The 25,410-nt window shown below is 57.6% G+C and overlaps 3 protein-coding genes across 3 annotated transcripts; 1 reads left to right on the top strand and 2 right to left on the bottom strand.

The window, feature by feature from the left end:
• Positions 1 to 579: 579 nt before the first annotated feature.
• TOP3A (DNA topoisomerase III alpha) lies at positions 580 to 11,404 on the bottom strand. The gene is made up of 20 exons (XM_082772416.1): positions 11,344 to 11,404; positions 10,639 to 10,885; positions 9,496 to 9,555; positions 9,049 to 9,122; positions 8,686 to 8,761; positions 8,035 to 8,143; positions 7,584 to 7,727; positions 7,191 to 7,361; positions 6,865 to 6,965; positions 6,659 to 6,733; positions 6,457 to 6,539; positions 6,135 to 6,342; positions 5,787 to 5,972; positions 5,192 to 5,321; positions 4,685 to 4,798; positions 4,439 to 4,604; positions 3,889 to 4,032; positions 3,493 to 3,615; positions 2,480 to 3,213; positions 580 to 1,453 (listed from the first exon to the last, which is right to left on the bottom strand). Exons 2-20 carry the CDS (start codon positions 10,822 to 10,824, stop codon positions 1,275 to 1,277), a joined length of 3,063 nt encoding a protein of 1,020 aa, XP_082628542.1. The 5' UTR covers positions 10,825 to 10,885; positions 11,344 to 11,404; the 3' UTR covers positions 580 to 1,274.
• A 389-nt stretch (positions 11,405 to 11,793) lies between these two features.
• SMCR8 (SMCR8-C9orf72 complex subunit) lies at positions 11,794 to 16,558 on the top strand (the record flags this gene model as incomplete). The annotated part of the gene is made up of 2 exons (XM_082772599.1): positions 11,794 to 14,345; positions 15,818 to 16,558. The coding sequence occupies 2 exons, from the start codon at positions 11,794 to 11,796 to the stop codon at positions 16,269 to 16,271; spliced, it is 3,006 nt and encodes a 1,001-aa protein (XP_082628725.1). The 3' UTR covers positions 16,272 to 16,558.
• A 3,184-nt stretch (positions 16,559 to 19,742) lies between these two features.
• On the bottom strand, positions 19,743 to 24,196 carry SHMT1 (serine hydroxymethyltransferase 1). Its single transcript, XM_082772600.1, has 11 exons — positions 23,974 to 24,196; positions 23,389 to 23,534; positions 22,978 to 23,093; positions 22,730 to 22,890; positions 22,497 to 22,578; positions 22,113 to 22,325; positions 21,766 to 21,882; positions 21,521 to 21,643; positions 21,115 to 21,231; positions 20,866 to 20,976; positions 19,743 to 20,546 (listed from the first exon to the last, which is right to left on the bottom strand). The coding sequence occupies exons 1-11, from the start codon at positions 24,070 to 24,072 to the stop codon at positions 20,377 to 20,379; spliced, it is 1,455 nt and encodes a 484-aa protein (XP_082628726.1). The 5' UTR covers positions 24,073 to 24,196; the 3' UTR covers positions 19,743 to 20,376.
• Between the last annotated feature and the right edge of the window lie 1,214 nt (positions 24,197 to 25,410).

Below are 25,410 nucleotides of genomic sequence, written 5' to 3' on the forward strand. Positions count from 1 at the left end.
CTGACAGCAACGAGCTGTGGCAGGGTTAGAAGCTCTTTTTTTTTTTTTCTCCAAGCGATCCTGTGCTGCTGTGACCACCCCTGCTTCGAGCTACCCTCTAAAATTGAGCTGTGTCCCCTCAGGACTGACCCAAGGGAGCTGCCCTGTGCTCAGGAACAGCCCCAGAGGCCTTGGGGGAACAGCTGAGCGCTGCCCCCTGGCAGAAGAGAACAAGGCAGGGGTGTGGAACTCCTTGCTTTGAAGTAAAGAAAGCCCAAACAGAGGGAGGAGGCAGGCTGGCTTTCTCAGGGAGCTCAGACTAAACGAAGTGCAGGAAAAAAGGCACTCCCTCCAGGTTCAGCCCCGTGTCTCTCTTTCCCTGGACAGCAGCACGACAACAAATGTAGCTGCGGAGATGAAACTGCTTTCCCTTCACCCCTGCAGCTCCCTGCTAAAAAAAAAAAAGCTGCAGGGAGTTTGTGCCAAGAAAGCTGCTGTATTGTTCCGAGGAGTGAATGAAAAGAACAAGACTTGGGTGGGTGCTTTCACAGGAATCGTGTAACTACTGTGAGCTGGAAGAAACAGCAAGTTGCCACCGTATCCAATTTAAAAATTAAATAATCTTTTAATACAAAGTTATTACTCTAACAAAAATAACTTCCATTAGCTAGCAGCGTCACGCTGGCACGCCTCCAGGTTTGAGGAAGAATGCAGCTTCAAATTCAGGAGCAGTCTCAAACAAAGGCTCTCCCTGAGCACTGCAGCTGAGCTTCCCCTGCAGGGCGGCACCAGCTCCATCCTCTCTGCACCTGGCTCTCCTTCACGGATGGACAACCAAGGTAAGAGGGGCACGGGGCTGTGACAAAACACAAGGAATGGTGCTCAGGGAGCTTAAAATAAATTTCCACACTGTGGAAAGCCAGGAGGTGAGGAGAGTTAAGCAGCCCTGGGGCTTGTCCCAGTGGCTACGACCCAGCTCCTCATGCAGAAATGCTGTGTGGATGTGACCACAGTGGGAGCTGCAAGTGGACGAGACCCACTGCAGTTTTCTCTGCAGACTCACAGTTTCCAAATGCTTCCAATTACTCCAATCAGCCCAGCAGAAGAGCAGCTGAAATCCGAAGGATAACACAAGCAGTGGAGCCACTTCTCAGAGCTGCTCGAACCCTTGCTGCCCAGCCCTGCTGAGCGATGAAGGTAGCCCCGGCAGGAGCAGGCTGCACCCAGCCCCTCCAGAAAGCCCTCAGGCTCGGTTCTGTCGCAGCTCCCAGACTCTCAGGAGAAGCCACCCAGGCTCAGTGGTTGTGAGGACAGGTTTTCTTCGTGTGGCCAGGCTGGTGGCAAACGCTACAGGTCCGTGGTTTCTTGGCAGTGCCTCCTGAGGAGAGGTCGCTTGGTCTCTTCATCTTACTCCCCATCTCCCTTGAGTACCCGCTGCTCCCAAAGTGGTGCCACGAGGCGTCTCCAGAAGCCCCTACAAAGGAACGACTTGGATTTAAATACCTTTGAAAACATGCAGGTGAAAATGAGAAGACAGGTTCACAGTGGCAGGAGATCAAGGATTTCACCACCCCAGCCGCTCAAATTAGTCCTGAAACCGCGCTTGGTTCAGATTTGTCTGAGCATTTGCATGTTATCCATTCGTCCTGCAGCATCAGAGAAATGTGTGAGCAGAACAGGGAAAACCGATCTTTCTGGTTGCGTGCTCTCATGCCAGAATAAGACTTGGTTTTAAAGGAGCTCTGAAAATTTTCATTCTACCCCTTTAGGGCCAAATGTCTAAGAAGGAGGAGGCTGGTGTTGAGGAACTCTCTCAGACCACATCTCCACCTCTGTACTTTGCTTACAGTGCTTCTGTGTCAATGCTTTTTCTGTCTTTTTCTTTTCTTTGTGATTTTTTTAGTGGGTATTTGCTTTCAGCACCTTTCCACTGCAGCCACGCTCGGTGTCAAAGCTTCGTGCAGGCTTGGCCTTTCACTGAGTTCCTAAACTGGGGCAGAGGGAGCACCACAGCTTCCCTGACGTGACACAAGAAGGTTTAAGACTGCCAAATGTGGTGTCACCGCTTCAACTCTGCATCAAGTCGGGAACAGCTCTCCCAAAACCAAACACTAAGATGTGGGACAGACAAATTCTGTCCCAGAGAGACAGCTGGGAAGCCTGCTGGGCTTCATCCAGGGCCACATGGACAGGCAGACGGGCAAGCTTACTGCGTGGCAAAGCAAAGCATCCTGCTGCTGCTTAGAGCTCGGATCTGTGATAGGAGGACGCATCCTGCTGGCATTCACAGAAAGGTAAGCCTGACTCGGTTGAAGCACAACTTTTGAAGTGCTGTAATGCTGCTGACAGACAGCCTAAGACAAACCTGAAGTCTGCCAAATGTAAGAGATCCTACAGAAGCTGTGCAGTGACAGCATTATGGACAGATGAGCAATGTCTGCTGGGCTTAGCTTTAAGACCAGCCTCCAAGCCTTGCCTCTCACCCCGAGCCCAGCCTTACCTGGTGCTGCATTTTCGTCAGCCCACTGGAAGAAGCCGCACTGCTGCTCTCTGGGTTTTGAGCAGGTGTGGAACTGCCGCCCCTTGTTAGGACCGTCTTTTTGGACAGTGCGTGTGACAGCTGGCTGCTCACAATTGCAGACTGTGCCACCTCCTGAGCTGGAGTTGTTGCCTCCAAAGAGCTCCGGGCCTCTCCCTCCTCCTCCTGGTCTCTGAAAGCCTGCTTGGCCCCTTCCCCCAAAGGGCTGGGGTGGCGCAGAGCCCCGCGGAGCCGCGTTGCTTCTGTCCTCTGACTGCTCGTTAGCCCAGAGGAAAAAATTGCAGGTATTGGCGTTACATTTGTAAAACTGCCTGCCTTGATTGGGTCCCTCTTTGCGCACCGTTAACAGCGTGGCTTCGTTCCCGCAGTTGCACACCACTGCGTTGTTCCCGTTGTCCGGAGCAGCTGCAGGAGCAGGCCTGTGTGCTCTCGGGGTGCTCAAGGAGAGGAGATGTCCCGCTGCCGGGTTCGTGGCCCCCCTCGCCTGCCTGCTGTCGCTGCTTGCTCTGCTGAAGGAGTTGTTGGCCTGCGAGTGGTTGGCTTGCTGGCTGGCTGGCGGCGCAGGCTGCGTCGACCTGTTTAAGTACTTCAGGTCCAGGAGCTCTCTCAGCATCTCATCGCAGCCGCCGATGCAGCCAACAAACTCCAGGGGCAACACGGGTGGAACGCTGCCTCTCTTGAACTTAAACTTCAGCCTAAAAGGAAAGGAAGAACACAAACCTACCAGTTCATACAGCTTCTCATCAAAGACCTCAATTTGGACTTGTTTTTTTTTTAATTCTGCTGTACTGATGCTGTTCACCTCTTTCCCTCCACCTTCTTTCCGTCCCCAACCCACAGGAGTGCTGCTCCAGCTGTCCAAGACTGGGACAGAAAATGATTGCCCAGCCTAGCCCACAGAAATCTCTGGCCCTGGTGACTAACACAACGTCTGAGGGGTTACATTTCCCTCAGGGATAGCTGGTGTGACCTACCTGTGAACAGGATGGGGTCCACACTCAGCACAGATGCTCTCGTCCTTGGCCACGTCCAGCACGAAATCAGGAAACCAGACTGCAGTTTTACAAGCCGGATAGCCCATGCAGCTGAGATAGAACCTGCCATGGGACAAAGGCACCACATGAAGAAGAGGTAATATCGGGACAGGCAGTGATATTTCTCCTCTCTTCTCAGCTGTCAGAAGCTGTCCAAACAACATTTGGTTTTAACTTGAGAACGAGGTTCAGCTGAGTCCACACAGCTTGTGTAGCTGGTGGGGTTCATCAGCTGAAGCCCAAGTTTTCAAGCATGCTGCAGAGAGAAGGTGAATGAACACTTAGAAAGCAGCCTTCTGTGTCTGAAATGATAAAAAAAAAAAAAAGGTCACTGACCCGCCGTTCCTCTTGGTCTTCAGGACCATGTCGTTGTTGCACTGTGGGCATTTCCGAATGGGAACAGGCATTGCTGGGTAGACTTCCTCTTGCTCAGCAATTTCTGTGGCTTCTCCAAAATACTGAGCCAGGGCCTGGTCCAGCCTGTAAGGAAACGAGCAGAGCATCCTGTCTCCTCTGCAAAATGCCATCAGGCAGTGAATTACTGCCTGCTGCCCTCTGCACAGCCCCTCTGAGCTTCTCCATGAGCGTGATGACTCAGCACTGTGCCTCGAGATGTGGGTGTGCCATGGAAGAGGTCAGTGCACTCTGACATCTCCTCCAGCCAGCTCCAAATTTAAAGCAAGCAGCTGAAACCACGATGAGCAGCTAGCAGCACGTGACAGCGTGCCACGCTGAGCTGCCCCATCCCATGCAGATGCCTGCATGCACTGGGCAGAGCTCCAAGAAGACAATGTGACAGGATCCCACTCCAGGCTGAGCCTCAGATGAGAAGCCAGCAACCCTCAGACCAGCAAAGCGAGTGGAAGAGGGTAAAGATAGAACTCACTTGTTGGCTCTGGCCACGGCCTCAATGAAGACTTGTTTGTACTTCTGGACCTGCTGCTGCAACACTACAGATTTATCTTTCTTTCCCTCACAGATCAGCTTCAGATCAGCCTCCAGCTCAGCTCGAAGGTCAGGCTTGGACATCTCGTAGCCCATGGAATCGTAGCCTGAGGAGCACATTGCAGGGTAAGTGAAAGGAACAAACAAGGAAGGAACCTGCCCTCCTCCTGACAAGCGCTGCCCCTACCTTCAACCAGCCCCATGCCCAGGTGGCCCGGGAGGAACCTCTGATCTGCTGTGAGGCCCACGTACATCCGGGTCTTGATTGTCTCAATGTGCTCTGCGTGAGTGGCGTCAGTCCCTGAAAGCAGACAGGCTGTTAGTTGAAATTAGGTGCGGAGAAGAGACTTCCCCTGAGCCTACTAAAGGGAGAGGGGGGCAGAACTTATAGCCAGAAGCAGCACTGGCCTCACGTTCTGTTGGCACTGAAGGCCAACAAGGTGCAAACATGCCCCTGACCCTAAACTGCACATCCCCTCAGTATTGGGGACGCTTTGCAGTCTCCTTAGCACCCCTGGAATTTGCCCACAGGTCTCAACTATTCCCCTGTTTTGTATATTTAAGTAAATTCTTATCTGAAGTGACTCGTAGAGAATTCCCTGCTCTGAGGGTGGGACAGAGCTGGTACCAGGTAAGCTGAGAAGCTGTGAACAAAGCTCTCCCAAGAGGGAAAGGCCACGCTGCCCATACTGACCAATGCCATGTTTCTCCATGAGTGCAATGAGATCCGCTTCTGAGAGCAGCAATGGAGGGCTGGTTTCCCCATCCACCATCTCCACTGTAGTGGGCTGGAAGCGGGACCCTTTCTGATACAGTGGGATAACCTGAAGGGAAGGAGAATCTCTTTGAAACTGCCTCGCTGGACCACTCACTGAAGACAAAAAGTCGTGCTAACTGCAGGCCAGTGCAGTAACACAACAGCACCCTGCTCTGGAGGAGATCAAGGCTCGGGGTGCTCAGGATTTGCCAGTAATGAGCTGCCAGAGAGACCACGGAACGGCAACTGCAGCTCCTCTGGGTGAGTTATCTTCCCAACGTGGAAGCAGCCCTGTAAGGTCTCTGCTGTGTCAGAAGGGGGAGAATCTAGCCAAAGCTGGCACAATACCGTGGCACAGCTCTTCAGCAGAGATGTCTCCAAGTGAAACAGCCACTGGGGCAGGAATTGTCCCAGAATGTTTTGTAGGGGGGCCTGAAACCAGCTGGGAAGTTTTCCCATCAGTACAACCCACGTGCAGTTTTAAACTGCAGGTGCTCTAGCCTCTCCCATCTATGATTTTCAAGGGTGTTACCTTGTCGCTCCACTTCTCATAAGGATAGACTTCCAGATAATTTCGGGCCAGGATCATTAGTCCTTGAGCAATGAATCGCTCGTTAGCAATGTCAATCTCCACGGTCGTTTCCTGCCCCTTGGCGTCTTGAGAGCAGCAAGCCAAAAAATGGCGCACGATGAATTCATACAGTCTCTGCTCGTTGCCCTTGTGTCAAACAAAAAAAGAGGGTCAGGCTCTCCTCCAGTGTTAGCAAGGTGTCAAGAAACAGGTGAGGATATTGTGCTAATGACCATGCTGTTAAGAGCTCTAGCTTTTTTCTCCAAGCAGTACCAACCAGCCAGTTGCATCCACCTTTATCAGACTCACCTGCAGGTTAGCAGTGTATTTGGTGGGGTGAATGGGCGGGTGAGCCTGATCTGATTTGGTTCCACTCCGAGGGGTTGGCCCACCCTGATCCAAAATCCTCTGCGCAAACGCCCCCCAGTTTGGGTCCTGCGTTTGCTGTTGCACTAAGGCGGAGAGGTTCAGCTCCTTGGGGAAAATGTTGGTCTCTGTTCGGGGATAGCTAATGAACCTTAAGAAAGACAGAAGAACACTGAAGAGGTGCTCCAGGACGCTTCCCATTTTATTTTTTTCATTTATTTTTTTAAAATAACTAAGTTTACCATGACAAATTTTGCTTTCTTACCCTTGAGTATAAAGTTTTTCTGCTATTTTCATGGTTTCCTTTGCATTTATTTTCAGTTTGCGGGAAGCCAGTTTCTCAAGTTCCTGTGTTGGGAGGAGCCAGAAAAAAAAACACACGTATTTGTGCATAACTCTGAGTGGTGAGTAAAACATCTGCTCAAAGTTTCTTTCACATCAGTCTTTTCAGCACAGTTCAAACATACCACGGTGTCCAGGGGCAGGGGCCTCCATTTGCTCTTTGGCTTGCTCCCAACTTCAACAACAGTTGCTACAGGATCCTAAATGCAGAATAAGCAAAAAATCTCCTTGAAGAGTTCACGCAGGCTGCTCTTTAAACATCTTGAGCAAGAAGGATGTGGGAAACGTTTAGCTGGTCCTAAATCACACGACTGTTTACAAGCTTTCCTACCTCCATGCACATGTGGTAAAGGACCAGGCAGGCTGTGTGATTAAAGAGCCGGTTCCTCTTCCAGTTGAAGACCACATTGCCATCTTCGTGTTCGTGTGTCACTGTTTTGAAAACCAGATCAGAGTGATATGGTAGGAATGTAGGTGAAACACAGGCAATAGGGCAATGCTACTGGTAAACCTTTATCGTTCTGCGTAATGATCATGGCAAAGGAAGAGGAAATCACCCCTGCAGCAATCGTTTGTTGGTTGCCTGACACTTTTTTCCTTCTCAAAGCCATTAAACCCTTTAAGATAGAGTTCCGTGCTGATTTTCCTCCAGCATACCTTTGATTTTATAGAAGGCTTCAGGAACGAAGGCCTGGATGGCTTTAAAGCGTTCCACTACAAACCCCAGGGTTGGGAACTGGCAACTACCATAGCTGATCAGCTGATCTGCTAAAATATCAGGGAAGATCTTCCGGAGCCTCAGCGTCTGGAATCTGGTGAAAGCAGCACCTGGGAAAACAAAATGGGCACTAGAATTGAATGTAACATTGGAGGATAATTGCGATACTGCAGAGGGCTCTCTTTAATAGTCAATTGAGTATTAATTTTACTCCAATTTAAATATTAACAGTTGCAGAAGGCTTTCAGTGCTGGATGAGCCTTGCTCTCTTGCTTTTGCACAGCAGCTCAGGGCTAGCAGTCAGCTCTCATCCCCAAAGCATGTTTACGCACCTATCCTGAGGTCCAGCTCCTGCCTGACATCAACAGCATCGCTGGTTTTTTGATCCGGTTGGGTGAGGTTCTCACAGGCTGTTCTGACAGCATGAAGGGTGATCTCTGAAAAACGGGCTCGGAAAACCTGGAGGTTTGGCTTTACTGTAAGAGGGGAAAAAAAACAAACAACTTAAGTGACACAAACACCAACGGAAAGGATAAACTAATAAACAGCTGGCTTAAAAAGAGCATGCTCTCAACCCATTCTATGTCTTTCCACTGCAGGAGCGCATTTCTTGTGTATCAACGCCAGATATTTATCAGAATTACAGCCAGTGGATTTGAACTGCACACAGCAAGACTGATAATTGAGTAAGAATGACATCTCTGGTACTAGATCTGAGCAGTGATACCTGTTAAATCAGCATTTTAATGGAAAGCAGATTGGTGCAACAGATGCTCTACACACCAGCTTTGCAAACATGAATGATCTCAAAGCCGATGTTCTCTCCTTCTCGGTCACAGTCAGTCCAGATCACCAGAGCTTGGCACTGCTGGACTTCTCGTTCAAGGGTTCTCTGAGAACAGAAAACAACACAGAATGAGACATGCCAGGCCGCTGGCTTTGTCATTTCATTTCAGAATGACTCACAAAGTGAACACGAAATGCAACGTGTATCCATAGAGATGGGTTGTTGCAATAACATTTTGTAATTGTCTCTCTCATGAGATTAGGCAGCTTTCAAAATAAATGATTCATTTATTTATATCTAATTGTTTGTTAAAAACGCAGCTTGGATTGGATTGTACCACCGTCTGTTTTCCAAAAACGACATCTTTTGTAAAATTGAGTTGCAATTACCAATTCCACCTTGTTGGGAACAGCTTTCTGCTCTTAACAAAGTAGCTGTTCATTTTCTGCTCTAATTTTACACTAGCAGGAGATTGCCATGATACGGAAGAACAAGACAGTAGTCCTAGAAAATCCAGGAGGAATTTGCCAAACTCTAGAAACTCTGCAGTTAAGGACAAAGGTACAATCCTCCCTCTGTCTGAGACAATATTTGCAGAATCAACCTCTGAACTCTGAGTTTCAAGGAAACTGCTACCAACAACATACCTTAATATCCACGTAGTTTTCAGGACAATATTTCTCAATTTCAGCTTCAAAAAGAGCCAGAGGGTTGCAGCTGTGCCTGGTAAACAGAGGATAAACAGTGCATAAGAAACTAAAGCATATTGTGAGACATTCACTGGTGCTGTCACACGAGGAAATGCTGTTCAGGTACTGGAATCAATGTATTACACTATGGGCCTTAACTTGGCATTTCACACAGATTCCCAAGTTACGTTGACTCAAAAGCAGCAAAGAGAGGAAATCTGGAAGGCAGCCCTCAACGTGCAGCTTCTCCTATTTCATGTGCGGAGAACAAAAGGGGGGGAAGTTGGATAAAACAACTCACTTCCCTGGATAAGTACAAACCATTTGCGAAAGGGCAGCTTGAAATCATGAGCCAGCAAGTGTCCCGAGACGGATGTCATCACCACGGTAACGTTCTGCAAGAGATGGGGCAAGGTAATCAGTGCCCATCGTTGGCTACAAGCTCCCCAGAGCCCTACAATCTGACACAGTTCTCACAACCCAATGCCTCCCTCCTGCTTCTTTTAACAGGCTCCTCTCCCTACAGGCATCTAAAGCTATCACCTTGTCTTCTTTTTTAGTAGGAAGCTCCCAATTCTAAATAATGTTTTTGACAGGTGGGAAAACAAAAGGATGGAAAGTTGGAAAAAAGCCAAGAAAAGAAATCCTGACTTCTTGTTTTTGCCAAAACCAGATGAGCATTTCCTAAATTCAGACTTTTTTTTTTTTTTTCTATAATTAGCATTTTGCAATTCTCTAATCCAGCAGTGGAATGAAAGAGAGCCCTACCTGGCCAAACATCTGGCAGTCGTATTCGTAGATCTTGTTGAACTTGGAAAACCCCTCTCTCTGGAAGGAAAAGGAGAGGTGCTAAGTTTCTGGCTCCCAACAGAAGCCAAACAAACCCGTTCCAGCTCGCTTTATGTTACGGCAGGGCACAGAAATACGGGGCAGGTGAAAATCAGGTACTGTAGCTAAAACACCAAGGCAAGGGAGGTCGGATGGAAGTTGCCTGCATCATTTACAGAGCCGTGGGAATGGCATTCTCAGTGTACCAGCATCTTAAAACACACCCAGGGCGGTGCCAGGGTTATCACTGGTACGGAGCAGACTTGTGTTGACCAGTTGTTGTCCCCACTCCTGCCAAACAACCGTCCTGCTCCACAAGATAATCAGTGCCAGCTCTGGGTCCCTTCCACCTAACCGATGTTTGTGGAAGTTTCTAGATGGGGTATTTTGATCTTGAATGACAATGTCTTCCTTTGACTGACGCTGTCTGTGCTCAGGTTCTCAAGAACATCTTGCAGTCAGACATGGGTTTGGTCTAGAAGCAGCTTCCAGTCCCTTGGCTTGGAAATACCAAGTAATTATGCAAACCGTTAAAGGTCACAAAACAAAGCAGCAGCTGAGAGAAGAGATCTTTGAACTCCCCTTCTCCAAACCACAGACCATCTTTGCTTCGTTCTCTGAACTTCAGTGCACCCCTGATACTTGCTGACGCTGCAGAAGCGGCGTTTTCTGACTGGGAACAGATGGTTTCAGCTCCTGAAGGCTTTTACGTACGCTGCAAAGCTGGGAACAACACCAGGAACCCCCACTGCTGAGCTCAATGCCTGGAGAAAGCTGTCTGCAGGGAGAGCACAGCTGGGGAGCTGAATCCCAGCAGGGCTTCAGGATCTGAAGGAAAACGGGTCCAAGACTCCTAGATCCATTTGGGCAAGCAGTGCTTGTCCACAAAATAAAGAATTTTTGTACCCTCACGTGGACAGAAAGGGACAGAGACCCTTTCCAAGCTCTGCATAAGATGCATACAAGAGACCAGGAGCTGCACGGCTGCTGAGGAGGGGCCCTGCTGAGCTGACTGCCTCCAGCCAGCTCCGCCAGACCCATGGGCTTGTGAACAAGAGGCAGGGAGACGCAGCGTGTTCCTACCCGCCGCATCCTGCTGTTGGAGAGCAGATCCGCGATTCCCCGGGCGGCATCGTTCTTCTCGGCCACGCACAGGACCTTGCGGATCCTCCGCAGCGCCGCCTCGTCCGCTGCCCGCGAGAAGAGGCGCCAGGGCTGGGGCAGCATCCTGACCCCACGGCTAGCAAGCAGCCGCGCAGGGAGGCTCATCACGGGCAGAGGGGACGGGTCCCATGGCACCACGGCAGCGTCCTGGCTCGGGAGCAGCTCCCTGCAAGAAGACAGAAAGCTTTAGGACCAGGAGCAGAGTGTGGATAGCACGGAGAGGCTCGGGATGGAAGGGAGCTGGCAGATCTCGCAGTTCCAAGCCCCTGCTGTGGGCAGGGCCCCTCCAGGCTGCCCCCAGCCCCGTCCAGCCCGGCCTTGGGCATCTCTAGGGCTGGGAATCCCACAGCTCCTGTGGCAGGGCCCCACCGACCTCAGAGCGCAGGATTTCTTCCCAATACTTACCCTGGACGTCCCCTGCTGTGGTTTAAACCCATCGCCCCCCTCCTGTCCCCCTGCCCATGACACCGAGCCCCTCCCCAGCCCCCCTACAGCCCACTGGGGGCTCCCCCAGCGCCTCCCCGGTCCCCATCCCGGCCCTCAGCCCCCTCACGGCCTCCCCCAGCCCCGCTCCGGCCGCTCCCGGTGCCGGGGGAGGGCCCCGGGCCCCCCTCAGGGCCTCACCGCCGGCCGGGCCCCCTCAGCTCAGCCCGCGCTCCCGCTCAGCTCCTGTCGCAAAAAGCGGCGCGGTTACCCCGCAGCGTTACGACCTGCCGCAAAGCACCGCGGCGGGGGGGGGGATAAAAAACTACACCTCCTATTGCACTGCGAGGCGGGGGGGGGGACTACAATTATAATGGCGTCGTGGGGTCAGAACTACAACTCCCGTGATGCCGCGCGGCGGGGAGGACTACAACTATAATGGCGTTGCGAGGCGAGAACTACGATTCCCATGATGCCTCGCGGCGGGGAGGACTACAGCTATAATGGCGCCATTGTGCAGAACTACGATTCCCAGAGTGCTATGCGGCGGGGAGGACTACAATAGAACTACAAGTATAATGGCGCCGTGTGGTCAGAACTACGACTCCCGTGATGCCTCGCGGCAAAAAGGACTACAACTATAATGGCGCTATGGTGCCAGAACTACAACTCCCATGTCGCCCCGCGCGTCCCGGTCCGCCGCGGAGCCCCGGCGAGGCCTACCGGCGGCGGCCCGGCCGTCAGGTGAGCCCAAGATGGCGGCGGCGCCGCGGCGGCGGCCGTGAGGGGAGCGGGGCCGGGGCTGCCCGGGCGGCCTCGGCGGCGGCGGCTGCAGCTGCAGGCGGCGGCCGAGGCCCGGTCGCTATGATCGGAGCCCCCGACGTGGTGGCGTTGGCCAGGCAGGAGGAGGAGGCGGCGGCGGATGGCGGCGGGGACGGGGCGTGGAGGGAGCCGCCGCTGCCTGAGGAGTACTCGGTGCCCCTGGCGCCTTTGGGCGGGCACGGGGCCAACCCCTGGGCCCGGGCGGGAGGCCGCAAATTCCTGCGGGATTTCATCCTGGTGGCCGAGTTCTCGGAGCAGGTGGGGCCGCAGCCGCTGCTCACCGTCCCCGGCGACGCCAAGGTGCCGGGCAGCTTCGACCTCAACTACTTCTCGCTGCGCATCATGTCGGTGGACTACCAGGCCTCCTTCGTGGGCCACCCGCCCGGCTGCGCCTACCCCAAGCTGAATTTCGTCGAGGACTCCAAGGTGGTGCTGGGGGACTCGAAGGAAGGCGCCTTCGCCTACGTGCACCACCTGACGCTCTACGACCTGGAGGCCCGCGGCTTCGTGCGGCCCTTCTGCATGGCTTACATCTCGGCCGACGAGCACAAGATCATGCAGCAGTTCCAGGAGCTCTCGGCCGAGTTCTCCAAAGCCTCCGAGTGCCTGAAGACGGGCAACAGGAAGGCGTTCGCCGGCGAGCTGGAGAAGAAGCTGAGGGACCTGGAGTACACCCGGAGCGTGCTGCACAACGAGACCGAGATACAGAAGAAAGCCAACGACAAGGGGTACTACACCACGCAAGCCATCGAGAAGGCCAACGAGCTGGCCAGCGTGGAGAAATCCATCATCGAGCACCAGGACCTGCTGAAGCAGATCCGCTCCTACCCCTACAGGAAGCTGAAGGACTCCGAATTCCACCCCTACGAGCCCGAGTGCGCCCCGGACCAGGCCGGCAGCGTGGGCAGCGATCAGGAATTGGCTGCCCCCGACCTGGCTGAGGCGGGCGAGGCGATCCCCTGCTCCCACCTGCCCTCCTACACCCCCAAGCTGATCAAAGCCAAGTCGGCCAAGTGCTTCGACAAGAAGCTGAAGACGCTGGAGGAGCTCTGCGACATTTATTTCTTCACCCAGACCCTGGACCAGCTGCACCAGATCGAGAGGACGTTCAGGGGCGACGTGTGCTACCTCCTGACGAACCAGATCAGCCGGGCGCTTTTGAAGCAGCAAAGCATAACCAACTTCCTCTTCGAGGATGTGTCTTTTCTGGACGAAAAAGCCCCCGAAAACCAGTACCGAGGCTGCCAGGAGCTCGGGCAAGATGCTGTTGATGGAAAGTGCCCAGAGGAGCCCCCCGCCCCAAAAGTGGTCATCAGCTTGGGGTCCTACAAATCCAGCGTGGAGTGCGTGCCCATCAAGATGGAGCAGGACATCGACGACCCCCCGGAACCCGCGATGACCGAATCCGTAACTTTTGAGCCCCAGGAGAACCTGGACTATCTCGATGCTGACCTGAAAGGCAGCATCAGCAGCGGTGAGAGCATCGAGGTTCTCGGCACGGAGAAATCCGCCTCGGGGCTGCCGAAATCGGAGAGCCAGGCCAGCTTGCCCATCAGCCCCAGCCCCCAGGTGGGCAGGAGCAAGGTGGGCAGCAGGAGGACCGTCAGCGAGGACAGCATCGAGGTGCTCAGCACCTGCCCTTCCGAGGCCCTCATCCCGGAGGACTTCAAAGCGAGCTACCCAAGTGCCATTAACGAGGAACCTTACGCCGACGAGGAGGGGGGAGGCCTCCGCTTCGCCCCCAGGTTCAGCCCGGCCGAGGAGCGGGAGGACGGCCCCGACCCCGCAAATCCCACGCGGGTCGATTCCGCCTGCTGCATCGGCAAGGAGAGCCCTGGTTTCCTCGAGCCCCTGCCCGGCCTGGCCCACAAGCTGTGCGACGAGGACGGGGTGGTGAGGATCCCCCCGCAGCCCTCCCGGCAGGCCGAGCAGGGCCCCGAGGGCATCCCGGGAGGGTTTTTACCCCACGAGCTCGCCCCTCGCTCCCCGACGGGCGGCGGGGAGCCGAGCAGGAGCAGCCTGGACGAGTGCTCGGACTCCACGAGCTACATCAGCAGCGCCGCCTCCACTTGCTCCGACCGCACGCCCTCTCCCGCTCGCCCCCCGTGCCCGGCGAGCGAGAGGCACAAAAAAAAAGCCGGGCAGAACGCCCTGAGGTTCATCCGGCAGTACCCCTTCGCCCACCCTGCTATCTACTCCCTGCTGAGCGGCAGGACCCTGGTGGTGCTGGGGGAGGACGAGGCGATGGTGAGGAAGCTGGTGACCGCCCTCTCCATCTTCGTGCCCAGCTGCGGGGCTCACGCCAAGCCCGTGAAGCACTGGGGCACGGCCCCGCTGCACGTGGTGGATTTCCAGAAGTGGAAGCTGATCGGGCTCCAGAGGTAAAGCCCAAGGGGGGTGTGTGTGGGTGTGGAGTGGGGGTGCGTTGGCTGCTTGGGGTTGTGCGGGGTAAAATTTTGGTCCCCGAAGAGTTTCAGGGAGGATTTGGGGTTTGATTTTGTGGCTGGTCCGAAAATGAAGCGCTCCTGGAGGGCCGGTGTGTGCTGCTCCCTCCCCTTCCAAAACTCTTTCAACGTTTCTGGCTAGAGAAAACCTTTCCAGCTGTGTTTTCCTGAGGAGGTGGTAACACAGCCACGAGGTCGGTAGGTTTGAAACTGGTTAGAAACTTCAGGAATACCTTGTGCCAGAGCCCATGTCCTGTGGCACCTGTATTTCTGTTTCCTCAGAAAAAACACCCGAGGAATGGCTGGAACAGCTCCTGACGGAGCGTTTCTGAGTCCAAACACAGAAATCTGCGTCCTGGGCTGCATAGCCTGGTGGTTGTGGCTGCCTGAACCGCCCCGAGCTGGGATCCTGCCCTGATTTCTGTGCTGGGGAGGCTGACAGCTCGGCCAGCAGCTGCTTCCCAGCTCTGCTGGCGAGGTCTTTCAGAGCCCCGAGTGTTTGGTGGCTGACGAAGGCTTGCGGTTAGATGCTATTTTTATGAACAGAAGCGTTTCGAGGAGCTGCCTGGAACCTGTGTCAGGCGTTTAATTACCATTCCGCGGGGAGGAGGGCAAGCCTGGGGTTTGAGGCAGGTGCTGGCAGCAAACCCTTCGTCGGGGGGGGCCTTGGGAAGGAATTTGGGGGGCAAATCAATGATTGTAGGGGTGCTGCAGCTCCCCGAGCTGCCCGGGCACCTCTCCCACCAGCTCGGGGTGCTCCTGGGCTGCTTCTTGGGGTGCTCCTGGGCTGCTTCTCCTGGAGAGATCCGAGCCAGAGGAGCAGAAGAGGTTTGCGTGGGCTCCCAATTTGCATTTAAATCACGATAATTGAGGCTTGGTGAGTAATTGCACACACGGTGAGCGTGCCGGGGGGGGGTGTTGCACCTGGCTGAGAAATGCCCAGGGAATGGAGGGCTCCCCGTGCAAAAGGAGGGCAGGGGAAATGTTCCCCACCCCGGGGCAGCTCCCTGCCCACGCAGCCACGCGGGGGGAAAGCAGAAGTGGTGGCAGGGAGGTTCCTGCTTCTCGCTGCTGCCTCCAGGAGCTGCCAGATTCGCTTCTGGTCTCCAGAGATGTCTCTTCGCTTCCTCCCCGGCCTCATTTTTGTGTCTGCGAGGGAGGAACTGTCCCAAAGGGCCACACGTGCCTGGAGCAGTGTGTGGAGGGGGTCCAGGAGGATGAGATTTCCTCGGGGTTTGGCGGACTGGGGAGGCCGTTCGGCCATCCCCACCCACGCCAGGCTTTGTGAGCTCGCGGGACACCTCGGGGGTGATTCAGACAGAGGGAAAACACGCGTGGTGCGGGCACAGACAGTTTGCTTCGTGTCCCAGAGCTTTCCTCCAGCCCTGACCTCTCTCTTGCTGTTTCAGGACGGCGTCCCCTGCGGGGGTGAACCTGCTGCACGCCCTCAGCCGCTACAGCCGCTACGTGAGCATCCTGGACGCCGACAGCAAGACCCTGCGCTGCCCCCTCTACAAGGGAGCCCTGGTGGCCCGGCTGGCCGACCACCGCACCCAGATCAAGCGAGGCAGCACCTACTACATGCACGTCCAAAGCGTCCTCACCCAGCTCTGCTCCAAAGCCTTCCTCTTCACCTTCTGCCACCACTTGCACCTCCCCATCGCCGAGAGGGAGCCGGAGGAAGCCGTGGCGAGCCGCCGGCTCAGTTTCCTCAAGCACCACCTGGGCCTCGCCAACGAAGATCTGAAAATCGTGCAGTATTTAGCCGAGCTGCTGAAGCTGCAGTACATTCAGGAACCCGGCCGGGGGGGGAATCCCCTGCTCAGATTTGACTACGTCCCCAGCTTTTTGTACAAAATCTAGCGGCTCGTGGGCCGCGCTCCGCCTGCGACGCTCGGGTCCTGGCCCCGACCCCGCGTGCTTGCCGTCGATGCCGTCTGCAGTCGCTGTCATCCATCAGGAAGGGGTGAAGGAGCCAGCGGGTCTGCCAGCACCTCAGCTCCCCAAAAATCAGCGTCTGGGGGACGGGATCTGGTTTCCCTGTCGCCGAAAACGTAGGGGTTCCATCACGTAGGACGCTGGGCACTCCGTTTCGAAGGGTTAGAAGGGACGCTGGTAACTCCTGAGGGGTGTCGGGGGGGCTTCCTGGGGGAATTGTGGCACGGAGAGGGATGGTTTTCACCCAGCAGGGAAGGTTTTCACCCAGCAGGGAAGGTTTTCACCCAGCAGGGATGGTTTTCACCCAGCAGAGCCTGACGTGAGCGTGGGGTGGCAGCGCTGTGCCCGCAGCAGCAGCGGGCGGTGTCCCTCTGCATCTCCTGAGCTCCCTGGCGCTTCCCAAAATCTCTCGGCCCTGGGCCTGAGGGGCAGCAGTGAAGGCAGGGCTGCTCCTCTGCATTTTTGCCAGCTTCTCAGCTTTGTAAAAACCCGGAGAGGGAAAGGGGCTCCTGGAGCAGGCTGGCGCTAGCGCCGCCGCCGTGAATGTAGCACCGTGCCTTGTTCGTGTGTCACCTCCTGCGTGCTGGGCGGCTGCTGAGAGCTCTGGGGGGGGGGAAACCAGGAATCCTCCCAGCTTTTCAGGCCGAGGGCGGCCTCGTAAGGAGAGGTGGGAGCTGAAGGGAGGCGGGAGGCTTATTTTTAGGTGCTTTTTGGGAGGGGGGAACGAGCTGAAGCCATGCTGTGTGATGGCGAGCGTGGGGAGCAGGCTGCCCGGCTGCTGAGAGGTCTGGGAGGAAGAAAGTGGGCTCCACGCCGCACCTGTACATGTTTTTTGTTTTTTTTTTTCCTCTTTCTGTTGGGCAGTTGCCCTTGGTGGTAAAGCAGGGTCAGCGTCGCAGCACGCTGCTTCTGGCTGTGCCAACTGATTTTATCTCCAAGCCTTCGCCGTGGCTCACCTACCTCTCGTTCCTGGGGAGTGCTGGAGGCAGAAAGCAGCCTTGCTTTTATTTCTTTTTAGCACTCTGATTATGCGTTGAGAACAGCTGTGATCTTGCGAGATGAGCCGAGGATTGTTTTTTTTTTTTTTTTGTTGTTTGCCTGTTTTTAAAACCTCTGTTTGCCACCATCATGATGATGCGAGGCGGTGCTGCAGCAGGACGCCGCCGTCCTTCCGCGCCTGGGGAGGTTCGTGTGGTCTGGGGTTTGTCAGCACGAGCTTGATCCCGCTGGAAGTTGCTGTGATAACTGCTCTGAAAGCCGTGCCCCGAAGGCAGGGAGTTGCCCGGGTTGTGCTGCCCTGCTGCCAGCATCCACGCTTCAGTCCCGTGGCTGCCTCATCCCTACCTGGAAAGGGCTCTCGAGGAGCTGAGGAGGCACAAACGAACGGGGCAGAGGGTTTAGTTTAAATCCTAGCATTATTTGTAGGGATTTACAGCGAGGCAGTCGGGACTCTTGAGCTCGTGGTGCTCTCTGGGGGGTTTCTGAGGTCAGGAGGGGTTTGTTGGGGAATTTCTGGTGCGTGGTTTGGAAGCGGCGTGGCTTTGCCTTTGCCGAAGGTGAGCGGTGTGCCAGGGCTGTGCACCCTCACAGCGTGCTCAGAACCTTCCCCTTCACGATCCTGTGCCCTCCTGTCCCCTGTGAGCCAGGTCTGCTGGTGAAAAACTCCCATGTCCACAGAGAACACAGAGAACACGTCCTGCAGTGACTGGAGGCGTCCTCGTGTCCATTTGTGTCCATCTGAACAACTTCCAAACTGGCGGCTGGACATCTCCCTGCCCCAAAGCAGCTCTGAATTCGGGAGGACACCTCGGGGGCTTCACGGGGACCGTGGCCTGTCCTGGAACGGGAGCTGTGTTACCTGCAGCCATGAGGAGCCCGGGAGCCCTTCCAAACCCGGCTCGGGACGTGGATCAGGAACCCCTGAGCTCGCTGCCCCGTGGCAGGGAGTTGTGCTGGTGGTTCTGGAGCCCGATTCCTGTCTTCTCACCCATTTTTCCACCTCTCCGATCTGCCTGCGCGGTGAAGATCCCTCCGTCAGCACTTTAAGACGCTTTCCTCACCTTCCCCGTTACCTCCCTCGCTTCCAACCTCCGCAGGCTTCCCGCAGGTGAGGCTCTCGGTGCCCACAGCCCCCGCAGAGCACCCCGGTGTGCTCACACCTCCGTCCTCCCAGCACGAGCAGGGCTGGCTCCTCGCAGCCCCATTTCTTCCAGCCCCATGCTGTGCATGGCCACCATCCTCCGCCTGCCCCGAGCCTCCTGCATGCTGCCCGTGGCCCCTCCTCGCTGCCAGCAGGACGGATTTCCAAACCCGAGCAGAAAATTCATCACCACCGAGGCCTCCCGGGGCTGGCTGCAGGGCTGCTTTTGTGCTCCTCTCCTTCCTTGCCTCCGCAGCCCCCTCCTTGCTCGTGCCCTGAGCCGCTTTCAGCCTCGCCGCCAGGATGGTGAGCCATAGGAGCCGGCGCTGCCAAACCCTCCGCAGGTTTCCTTTTCTCAGAGAACAGCGCTCGGATTCACCTTGGGCCGCTGGCAATCACTTCCGAGCAGCCCCTGAGCTGCCTTGCCTTGGCTAGGGAAGCGCTGCCTACACTCGAGCAATATTCCCCATTTCGGAAGGGGTGGGAGAGGCGCCGGAGGAGGCAGAGCTGATGGCTCCCTCCCCTCCTCCTCCCCACCCCCAGGCACATTTTTTTGGGGGTTTCGTACAGCACTGGAAGCCCCTGCTGCTGGTTTGGGGAGCCAGGCAGGACCCCACTGCGGGCCACGGGGCTCGCAGCAGCCTTTTGGAGAGGCGACCTCGAAACGTGATCAGCGATGGGGCAGGGCTGCACGGGCTGAAGGAGGGCTCCTGCTCCGCGCTGCTCCCCGAAAGCACAACGTCAAAATGAGGGACAGCCCCTGCCCTGCTACCTGAGGGAGCTTTGCACTTGCTGCTGGAGCTGCAGGGCTCACAAACCCGCCCGCTGCTCCCCGAGATGTTTAACTGGAAGGCAGAAACAGGGTACCCAGCCCCGCTGCTCGCCCCGCCACGGGGTGAGGCTGGATGGGGATGGGGCTGGGCTCAGAGCTGCCTCCGAGGGCCGCCAGGAGGCTGGGATGAATTTCTCCTCTTCTTTTAAAGCACTGTATCCTATTCCTGCATGTTGAGGTCCGTGTGTGCGTGCCTGTGTGTGCCGAATGCTTGCGTCAGTAGTTAGGGCGAGTGTGACCGGGAGCAGTCCCAGAAGCATGTCTCGGTGTCGTGCTGTCAGTGTTCCTGCACAAGACTTTAACAGATGTTAACACCAAACGACCAGTCTGAGAAATGTACTTTTAAAAAAAAAAAAACAAAAAAATTATTTATTTGGGTTCAGATATTTTTGAAATACAAAAAAAAAAAAAAAATCGGTTGTATTTTTTTTTTTTTAAAGCTTCTAATTCTTGGCGTACGCGGTGGTTAAATCCCTAAATTTTCCTGTGCTTATCAAAAAAATGGGTCCACTGAAGGTTTGTGCGTGGAGCTAGCAGTGGAGGCGGCCGAGCAGCCCCAGGAGGGCTGGTCCTGGGGGATTTGGCCCCATCAAGGCACGTGGAGGCTGGCAAGGACGAAGGCAGAGCTGGCACCTCCAAAGGCAAGTCTGGGATGCTGAAGCCAGGAAGGCTTTTTTATTTTTTAAGGTGCTGGCTCCTGGGGGTAGATTCACATTTTTTTCCCCCCCCAGCCACCCTGGGCAGGGGGTTTTGGCGAAGATAACCACGCCAGGCAGGGCTGTGACCTCCTCTGCTGCTCCCACAGCGGGGCAGAGCTGGCTGAAACCCAAATCCTGCTGATGTTGGGGGTTTCCTTCTGCTCGGACCCAGCGGTAGCGTGGGGCTGTGCTCAGAGGGGTTCCTGCCTCTGAAACGGGGTGAGGAAGAGCCAAACGAGGATCTGCTGCTGCACGGAGCCACTGCCAGCAGCAGGGAGGAGGCTTTGGGGTGCTGGGCTCGGGGGCTGGGGGTCTGTGTGGGTGCCGTGGTCCTGGGTTTTTGGCTTGGGGCGCTTCCCCTTACAGGACGGGCAGCCCTGGGAGCGGGAAGGTCGCTGCGAAAGCTTCCACCTCCATCTTCAGCGCCTTGAGCTCCTTCTGGTATTTCTCCTCCTCCAGTTTCTCCTTGAACTCCTTCAGCGTGGCCTTGGGGCTCATCTCGTTCTGCACCCGCAGCGTCAGCTCGATCCCTGCGGGGTGGGGGGACGCCAGGCTCAGCCCTCCCGGCCGCAGCACCCGCTGCGTCCAGCGGCTCCCCAACCCTTCAGCGGCTGCAGAAGGTTTGGCTGGCCCCAGCTGTGGCCAGATGCCCTCTCCCACGTCCAGATGTGCAGCTGGGACAAGGATTTCTCCCTTGTGTGCTCCCCCAAGCAACTGGAGAGGGAGAAGCTGCCCAGCTTAGCCCACGTCTTGCCCTTTGTCAACGTGGTGGCTCTCCTGGAGGAGCTGTGCTCAGCCCTGCACGCCCACCAGCCCGGTCCCCGGTGTCCCCGGTGTCCCCGGCCTCACCTCTGTGGATGTACTGAGCCACCATGCGGAAATCATCCTGCTGGAAGCCGCGGGAGGTGAGAGCTGGGGTCCCGAAACGCAGCCCGCTGGGGCGCAGGGCGCTGACATCGCCTGCAGCAGAACGAGAGAGGAGTCACCACGGGCACCTCGCGGGGAGCTCTGAGAGCCCCGGGGGCCAGCTGGGAGCAGGAGGCACGGGGGAAGCCCGGCACGAGGGATGGGATTTGGTGGAGTTTGTAGGGCACCTACCGGGACACGTGTTCTTGTTGCAGGCGATGGAGCAGAGCTCCAGCACCCGCTCGGCCCGGCCGCCGTCCGTGCCTCTGCTGCGCAGGTCCAGGAGGATGAGGTGGTTGTCGGAGCCCCCTGCAAAGAAAAGAGGTTGGGGTTGGGGCGAAGGCTGCTCCTGATCAAAATTAAAGCGAGAAAAGGTGTGGGAAATTCACCGGGGGACCTGCCCCCGAGCTGGAGGGCGGCGGGGTGCCTCGCTGGGGAAGGGGCTGCTTAGCAGAAGCGTTTAGGAATGGTTTTATAGGGTCCTGAGGAATGGCTACAGCAGTGCCCAGCCCATCACCTCCATGCATATGGGGACCCTGGTGGCCTGGGACCGTGCGGAGGAGCCAGCCCCGTGCTGGTGACCCCGAGGGCCCCTTACCCGTGACGATGTCGTAGCCCAGCTCCATCAGCGCCGCTGCCAGCGCCCTGCAGTTGGCCACCACCTGCTGCTGGTAGGCCTTGAACTCGGGCGTCATGGCCTGCCGCAGCGCCACGGCGATCCCTGCGGGGACAGAAAGCAGCGGGGGGAGCTCGGGGGGGGGAGGCTCCCAAAAATTTTCGGAGGGTTTTTGGGAGAGCTGGTGGGGACGCGCGGCGCCGCCGCCTCGGCCCCGCGGTGGGTACCTGCGATGGCATGGTTGTGCGGCCCCCCCTGCAGCCCGGGGAAGACCGCCTGGTTGATGAGGCTCTCCAGGTTGTAGAGCGTTTCCTTGCCCGTCTTGGGGTCCACGCTGCGGGTGCCTGCGGGAGGGGAGGGCGGCGGGGCTCAGCAGGCTGCTCAGCCCCCTTCATCCACACCCCCTGGCGACTCGGAGAAGGAGCTGAGGTTGTTCCTCTTCAGCTCCAAACCTCTGAAACTCCCCCAGCTGCTCGCAGGAGACCCCAACCCTTTCTCCCCTTCCTCCTTTCCCACCGGAGCGGGCAGGAGCTCGGATTTCCAGCTCCTCCCCCCAGGGGCGCAGCTCGGGCACCTTTGCGGTAGAAGATCATGCCAGCCCTGCAGCCCCGCAGGGTTTTGTGCGTGGTGGTGGAGACGACGTCGCAGTGCTCGAAGGGCGAGGGCACGACGCCGGCGGCCACCAGCCCGCTGATGTGGGCCATGTCGGCCATCAGGTAGGCGCCGTTGGCGTCGGCGATCTTCCGCATGCGGGCATAGTCCAGGTTGCGCGAGTAGCAGCTGACACCTGCGGGGAAAAGGGCACATTGCAGGGACACGAGAGGGTGCTGGGGGGGCACCCGGGGTTGGGACAACCCAGGTGAGGACACGAGGTCCCGGCACAATGGGTGTCGGAGGTTTTTTGGTGCTGCAGGCATCAGGGAGCGACCCCGGTTTGTTTTGAGGGCTGATCCCTTACCTGCTATGATCAGCTTGGGGTGGAAGAGGCGGGCGTTCTCCTCCAGGCGGTCGTAATCGATGTAACCCGTCTTGGGGTTGACCTGGGGGAAGAAGAAGAGGAGGAGGAGGATTCAGCCACCTCGCCGTGGCTGGAGACCGGCTGCCGTCGCCCTGAAGCAACAAAAAAAAATAATCTTGAAACCCCGAGGGCTGTGCCCTGATTCCAGCGGGGGAGCAGCTCTCCGTCCCCACCTTGTAGGGCATGGACTCGAAGAAGACGGAGGTGGCCGAGATCTTCTTCTTGTCCGTCATGAAGCCGTGCGTCAGGTGCCCCCCGTCGGGCAGGTCCAGCCCCATGATCCTGCCGTGAGGCTCCACCAAGGCCGTGTAGACGGCGAAGTTGGCGGGGGAGCCTGCGGGGAGGGAGCACAGCGGGGGCGCTGAGGGGGCTGTGGGGATGGCAGAGCCCAGCCCGGTTGATCCCGGGGGGGTGCCGTTACCTGAGTAGGGCTGGACGTTGACGCCCCACTTCTGGGGGTCGAGGCGGTAGGCCTGCAGGGCTCGCTTCTGGCACAGCCTTTCCAGCTCGTCCACAAACTCGGTCCCGCCGTAGTACCTGCCGGAAAATAGGGCAGGATTCACACCTCGGGGGATTCAACCTCGGGGGATTCAAACCCAACAGGATGGTGCTGCGTTCACACAGCTGTGACCCCGCTGAGATCGTCCAGTATGTGGCCGAGGCCAGGAGCTGAGAGGGTCAAATCCTGCCCTGGGGGAGCTTGGCAGCCAGCACCAGGCCGTGGCTTCCTTCCCAGAGATAAGGTCTCGAGGGGGCCGTGGCGGTGTGGGTGGTTCCTCTCCCTTCCCTGCGGGGCTTTGGGAGGGGGGTCAGGCTCTCCCCAGCCCCGTACCTCTGTCCTGGGTAGCCCTCGGAGTATTTGTTGTTCAGGCAGGATCCCAGAGCCTCCAGGACCGCTCGGCTCGCAAAGTTCTCTGAGGCGATCAACTCCAGCCCCAGCCTCTGCCGCTGCTTCTCCTTCTTGATGATGCTGTGCACCTTGGGGAGGGGAGAGAAGCGGCTCGGGACGTGCCCTCAGAAGGGACAGGGCAACGGAGAGCAGCCTGGAAAGGGACTGGAGGAGGGAGAGGAGATCCCTTCTCGGTGCATCCGATCCCAGCAGTTCCCATGTCCTGCCGCGTACATTTTGGGGCTTCTAGCTGCCACACAGCCATCAGATCATTCAGCTGGCACTTGGGTTAGTGTCAAGGGTAACTGCTGGGTGGCTACAGCGAGAGCTGAGCCTGGCACAGATGCCTGAGCCTCAGGCAGGGGGCTGTGAGCAGCAGATGAAAAGTTAGAGCCCCGTGGCTGCAGGCTGCCCTCTCTCCTCTCGCACAGAGCATGGACGAGTCCCAGCAGCTCAGCCTTGGACCCTGTCCCCGTCCCGCGGCGGTCGCTGTCCCCAGCGGCTGCTGTGCCAGGCAGGGGCTCTCACCTCGGGGTCGTTGCTGTCGAGCGGCTCCATCACCATCTTGTTGTGGGAGGCCCAGAGCTCTGTGCTAGGGAGGCCCGAGTTGGCTGCCGACTTCTCCATCTCCTGCCGCGTCCAACGTCACCTGCAAGCGGAGAGGGGACCGGGTGGCTTCTGCACCGTGCCCGTGGGGGCTGCTCCTGCCCTGCATCTTCCCCAGAAACGCAGAGGGAGCGACCGCAGCGAGGACCTGCTGGGGGAGGAAGGCGCTGGCAGCTCCTGGTGTTTCCCTGCTGGTTTCAGATCACTTTGTTAGCTGTAGATTTGGCCAATTCTGCACACCCACCCACCACTGCCCCCCTGCGCACTGCACTCCCTGCTTTATGGGGCTTCCCCCGTCCTACCCAGGGGTTTTAACGGAGCCAAAGAGCCCTGGAGCAGCCGTGACAGCCCCGCTCCCCCCCCCGGGCTGCACACAGATCGCCTTGCCCGTGCCCCCGGCCGGTTGGATGGAGCCGTGAGCTGCTTATTAAGCTCCCCGCTTGGCTCGCCTGTGCCCAACCCGTGCCAAGCCGCTGCCGGAGCAGCCGGGTGGCGGCGAGGAACGGGCAGGGGCTGGCTTCGGGCAGGCCTCCGGGGCTGCGCAAGGCTCCGGGGGGGCGGCAGCCGCCCCTTCCCATCCCGGTACCCCCGGTTTTGATCCCGGTGCCGGTCCCACACGGCCCCTACCGGCCCGCTCCTGATCCCGGTCCCTGCTCCGGATCCTGCTCTCAGCCCCGATCGCGATCGCGCTCCCGGTTCCGCGCGGGAAGCCGCGCGCCTACCCTAGGCAGCTCGGCCACGCCCCCCCCCTCGGCGCCTCCACCAATCAGCGCCTCGCTCCGCCTTTTTATCAATGGAGCGGACCGACGGCTCCGGAAGCTCCTCCGCCAATCGGCGGCGAGCCCCGCTCCCCCCGCCGCTTCCTATTGGTCGGCGCCGAGGCGTGGCGGGAGGCGCTGCCAGCACGTGGCGCGCTGGGCACGGGTCACCTTGGGCGGCCACATGGGGGCACGGCCCCGGTACCCCCGGGGCACCCCCCGGGCACCCAAACCCCCTCCAGGCACCCCGAGCCCCCCCAGGGCACCCCGAGCCCCCCGGCACCCCCTGTCCACACCGGCTGCAGTGCTCCCAGCCCCACTGCCTGCCCCCCCCGGGTATGGGGTGGTGGCCAGAGCGGGGTCATGAGCTCGGGGGGTCCCGCTGGGCATGGGGCAGGGTCGTTAGGGTTAGGGTTACCTGACCCTAATGGGTGTGGGGAGCACAGCGCGCCCCGACCCCTCCATGGGGCTCTGTGGGGTGAGGGGAGCCCCAGGGGGGGCACACGGTGGGTGTGGGGTGGTGTCTTCGTGCTTCGGGTCCAAGTTGGGTTGGCCAACCTTGCCTGAGAGGCTGTGCCCCGGGCAGAGCTTCGGGGGTTAA

Source organism: Aythya marila (genome assembly GCF_965140915.1).
Source record: "Aythya marila genome assembly, chromosome: 15".
Taxonomy (NCBI): domain Eukaryota; kingdom Metazoa; phylum Chordata; class Aves; order Anseriformes; family Anatidae; genus Aythya; species Aythya marila.

What these genes read in the sequence shown, in the direction of transcription:
- TOP3A (XM_082772416.1), bottom strand. Translation starts at nt 10,824, where the DNA reads ATGAGCCTCCCTGCGCGGCTGCTTGCTAGCCGTGGGGTCAGGATGCTG. An exon ending in CATTCATGTTTGCAAAGCTG is followed by an intron (nt 7,728 to 8,034) that starts GTGTGTAGAGCA and finishes CCCCTCTTACAG; the next exon opens with TAAAGCCAAACCTCCAGGTT. An exon ending in CATGGAGAAACATGGCATTG is followed by an intron (nt 4,799 to 5,191) that starts GTCAGTATGGGC and finishes GTCTGCTTTCAG; the next exon opens with GGACTGACGCCACTCACGCA.
- SHMT1 (XM_082772600.1), bottom strand. Translation starts at nt 24,072, where the DNA reads ATGGAGAAGTCGGCAGCCAACTCGGGCCTCCCTAGCACAGAGCTCTGG. An exon ending in TCGACAGCAACGACCCCGAG is followed by an intron (nt 23,535 to 23,973) that starts GTGAGAGCCCCT and finishes CCCCTCCCCAAG; the next exon opens with GTGCACAGCATCATCAAGAA. An exon ending in GGGCTACGACATCGTCACGG is followed by an intron (nt 21,232 to 21,520) that starts GTAAGGGGCCCT and finishes TTTTCTTTGCAG; the next exon opens with GGGGCTCCGACAACCACCTC.